The 5082-nt window shown below is 33.6% G+C and overlaps 1 protein-coding gene across 1 annotated transcript; it reads left to right on the forward strand.

Moving 5' to 3' along the window:
* Positions 1-4141: 4141 nt before the first annotated feature.
* Positions 4142-5082, forward strand: CLUP02_18390 (uncharacterized protein; the record flags this gene model as incomplete). Its single annotated transcript, XM_049297292.1, has 3 exons — positions 4142-4246; positions 4609-4848; positions 4972-5082. 3 exons carry the CDS (start codon positions 4142-4144, stop codon positions 5080-5082), a joined length of 456 nt encoding a protein of 151 aa, XP_049138516.1.

The following is a 5082-nucleotide window of genomic DNA, read 5'->3' on the forward strand; positions in this document are numbered from 1 at the left end:
AGGGGGACGAAGTAATAGGACGAATTATATACTAAGGCTAATAAACGCTTTAAAATAGTATATATAGCCGACCCCTAATCTCTTATTATAGCTATAATTAATTAGTAATATAATAGTACTATATAAAGGGCTAAGGCCGCTATATAAGCTAAAATAGTCTTTTTTATTAAAAAGGATTCGGATATATACTGAATTATAAGTTAGAACCGGCCTAGGCCTTAGGTCTAATCCCCTCTTTTATAGGACGATAAGAATATAATTACTAAACTTATTAAAAAAGTAATACTCTTTTAAAAAAAGCTCTTAGAGCGTATAACTATAGAGAATAATATATATCTTAACTTTATAATACGCCCTTAATAACCATTATTTTAAAATCTTATTATTTATTAGTATAAAATAAACGATATAATACTTAATATAAGAAATACTACCCTTAGTACGGATAATATTATAGTTTTAATACTACGGGCCTACTAGCTATATATTAATAACTACGTCCGTTACTTTTATTAAGCCTATTTCGTATTTAAATACTACCCTAAGGCCTAGCGAGACGCTAAAATAATAATAATACCGAAGCCTAACTAGGATATACGTATTTATAAAAACTAGCGCCCGATCTTATTTTTAATAACCTTAGGGAAGGGGCTAGAGCGCCTTATAACTAGGAGAATATTCTATATTATTATTACCTAAAGCATACTTAACTTATAAATAGCCGGGGTACTATTTAAATAATTAACTATAAATATAGCTAGGGTAATAGCCTATAATATATAAGCTATTTTTAATAAAAAGCTAGTTGTTATTATTATTATAATAAATATTAAAAAAGCCTTTAACTTAATACTATATAACTAGCTATATAATCGGCTCTAGGTATAGGGTTAGCCTAAGAATATTATTACTTAAGTATAGTACTTTAACTAATTATACTAAGCCTCGGTCCGCTATAAAAAATATTAAACTCTTATATTCCCCCTTTTTTATAGTTTATTATAGGGGTTACTAATCTTACTTATCCTTTTCTTATTATATACTAAATAAATCTATTAAATTAGCCCGGAGTCATTTAAATTTAACTATATTAATAACTATATAATACTAAGTATTAAAAGGGACCTTACTAAGGCTACTTTTTAAATATAATAAATTCTAAATAATACTATTACTTAGGGTAGGGATAATACTATTTAGTTTAATTTTAAAAAGACCGAAGTCCTTTATTTTATAAAGCGGACCTTACTAAGAATTAAAAATATTACCTCCCCCCCTATTTATTATAATAATAAGGAGATTAGACCTTATAAAAAGGGTATTATAAAATAGTTAAGTATTATTTTTAATAAGAAGCTACTTTTTTATAGCTATATTACTAACTACCGAAATAAGGCTAGGTCTATAGCTAGCTATATTAAAAGCCTTAATAAAGTTTTTAATAGTACGCCCCTAGTTACTATATGCAAAGCAATTTATATTATTATTATTTTTAAAGCCCTATACGGCGCTAAGTTATAATACCCTAGCCCGACCTAACTTATTTTTAAAGTTAGAGTTAACTCTAAAATACGCGCCCGACTAAAAGTTTAATACGGGCTAAAGTTAGTTATTAAGACCCTTTAGACCCCTATTAATATTACTTTAAAAGGCTCCTTTTTAATATAACGAACTATACTAATTACGGCGCTATTGCGCGAAGTAAGTATATTATTAATAAAGCTTTTTTTAAACTCTTTTAAAAACTATTACGCTATTAAGCTTTTTATATTAAATTATTCTTATCCCCTAGCCTAGAGGATTTATAATTATAAGCTATTACGTAACCGCAGGAACCCCTCTTACTTAATTATACTTATTTAAATAGCTAGTCAAATTAAACGTCCCCCGTAACTAGCCTTATTACCCTACGACTTTTTAATTATAAATAACTTTAATAATACCTAAGAAGCAACTAAGATAGAAGAGATATAAAACTATTATAAATAGTATAAATCTCTCTTTATTATATATATTATAGCCTATATAAATAGGTTATAAATAACTCTAAAGGCTATGGGCTTTAGGTATATTATTTACTAAGGACCGTAACTAATTTATTTTAAATACTACCGCCTTTTTTAAACTAAGGTTTTTAATATTAAAATAAGAGGGGTTATTATAAGTCTTTACGCAGTACTAAGGCTTAGGAATAAGTTTATTATAACTATTACGGTTTATTTAAATAACTAAGCCGCTATTAAGTACTTAAATAATACCCCCCCCTTATTTTTTTAATAAACTATTTTTAAATTTAAAGAGCTTATTAAGAACGCTAAGGTCCTTATTATTTCTTACTAAACGCTTAGCTATAAGGGTATTATAAGGAACGAAATAGCGGACTAATTAGCTAAAAAGAGTACTATTATAAGTCCCCTTAACTTATTTATATACCCCCTAATTATTATTTATATTAAGTATTATATTTAAGAAAAATAGCTAACTATACTTTAGGGCTAGTAAGAGGATTATTAACTAGATTTTTATAGGGCCCTCGCTTTATTTATTAATAGCATAGCGAGCCCCGAGCTAAAGTTACTTATATAATACTAGTTTTATTAGCTCTTTTTAACTAGGTCCGGCTATAAGGACTACGCTATATACTACTACTTATATAACTATAATAATACTAACCTCTACTACTTATATAAAAAAGAAAAAGTACCCGACTATATTTATTATTACTATTTAGTTTTATATAGGGGCACGCTATAATTTACCTAAACTAACTTCGTTTAGTATTAACTTAATAAAAACTAGTTTATTTATATTATATTACTATAGAGCTCCCGGTTCTTTACTAATATTTATTTAAAATAAACCGATATTTATTAAAATTAAGTTAGCGCGCGCGGAATTAGCTATAATAATATTAAACCCGTATTTATTATTAAATAGTACGGTTATAATAAAAGTATTAGGGTACCTCTTTTTAGCCTTTATATTAATAAACTAACGTAATAAGACGTACTATATAGTTCGTATCTTAACTAGCTATTTAGAATAAACCTTTTTAAGCTAAACCCCCCTATTATAATAGGTTTATTAATACAGCCATTAGCTCCCCTAGTAAATATTAATCTTATAGAGCGAGTATATTAATACGGCTCGTTCAACCGGGATACGTAATAGGCTATATACCCCGTCGGCCTTATAAAGCTTATATCTACTTATAGTAGTACTAATAGTAATATTACTCTTTATTTATATTATATTACTATTTTATTTTACTATATAATATAATATATTACTTTATATTATAATATATATTATATACCTCCCCCCCTTATTTTATTACTTTATATTTTATACTATACTACTTTTCTTTTACTTACTAAAAGAGCTAGACTTTTTACTTTGGGTAGTAATACTTATTATAATACGACAACGGTCTTCTTATAAATATATAAAATACTACTTAGTTAGTTTATTATATTACTAATATAATACTCGAACCTTATTAAGTATATTTACCCTAAGTTATAAAATAGTACGGGGGGCTATACGTAAATAAAAGGGTTAATTTTAAATTATATATTATACTATTTTATAAGAGGGTATTATATAGGCTCTACGGGGCACGGTATATAGTTTTATAATTTTAATGCGATATAGTCGCCTTTCGCCTTACTTAAGGACACCACGGCGTAAAATAGCATAAATAAACAAACAAAATAGGTTTGCCATCCCGCAAACCACCCCACTTCACTTCTCCTATGCGATGTCGCTTGTCGTCTTTTGTAGCACCATTAAAGATGTCATCATTAGAACTGTTTTCTCGTACTTGTGACTCACAAAGAATTTACTTTCATCCATTAACAGTATTTTTCGATGTTCCGTCCCGCCGCCGAAGCGTCCGTCAGCGAGTGCAGAAACTCATCATGGAAACAACTTCCGCTTCGAAGTAGCGATTCCGTCCAAGAAATCCGATCCTAGCACATATGTAGAGGTTCCCGATCAATCCGCTCCACAGCCAGCTACCGTCAACCCATCCGACGTCACGAGAGTTGTCACCCCGACCCAGACTGTATTTACTACCGACTATCGTTATCGCATCATTTCCGGCGTCTCCCCAAGCCAAGCGTCCACAAAACCCTCCCATATGATCGCGCATCCTGTGATCGCAAACGTCGTCTCCTTTGACACCCACTTCGTCCGACAAGACGGCTTCGCCTCTGAAAAGACAGCAAGCGAGCGCTTCTTCGACGTCATCAGATAGATTGCCCATCAACCTACATGAACTGACGCCACGTCCCGCCAAGTCCCACCGGTCAGATACTCGGCCCGGCCTTCTCAACCGTGCATCTTCCACCCGAAGCGGTGCCAGTCCGTCGCGTGCCTCGCCCAGAAAGTAACTTGCCGATAGGCAGTACAGATGGCGCCTATCGCGATTCACCAATCTTGGCCCAATGAAGAGAGCGTTCCCTCTTCGTTGCATGACGTGTGGGGGACACTCGCAAGGTTTACCAAAGGGTACCAACGTGATATCCGTGAGGAACAAGGTTTGACTCTTTCATCCCAGAGCAACCTTTCGCGAGACCTTACTGATTGCTGACTGCTTCGCCGCAGGCCGACGTTGCTGCTGCCACGGAGTTATTACTCAAAGGACAAATAGTCAAGAGGTGGTACTACGATGACGCCCCGGCCCGAGACGATATTGGGGATTCGCCGTCTATTGAGCAAATTATGAATATACTGGAGAATTCCAGGTTTTATTCCGATGTGGGCTATTACGAAGCTTCGTGGAATCAAGTCATCTACGGCGAAGTGTTGCGGCTGGCGGTGCCATTGCCATGTCGAGGGTCCGAGGTAATAGTGTCATACGTACTGTGGTGAGTACATCTTGGGACGGGCACTTCTGCCAACAACAGGGGGCCCAGTGACACGAGTTTCTGTCCATCCCGACTAATGCAAAACGGCCCGACTGCTAAGATCATCGATTACTATGTTGACACCGGAGGATTCTCCCGCAAGATCGACTATTACATGCTCATCAACCCCGAGGCGCCATACGCGAGCGCGATCCAGGAACTCCGGTATTAG

The sequence above is a fragment of the Colletotrichum lupini genome, chromosome 11, assembly GCF_023278565.1.
Source record: "Colletotrichum lupini chromosome 11, complete sequence".
NCBI classification, from domain to species: domain Eukaryota; kingdom Fungi; phylum Ascomycota; class Sordariomycetes; order Glomerellales; family Glomerellaceae; genus Colletotrichum; species Colletotrichum lupini.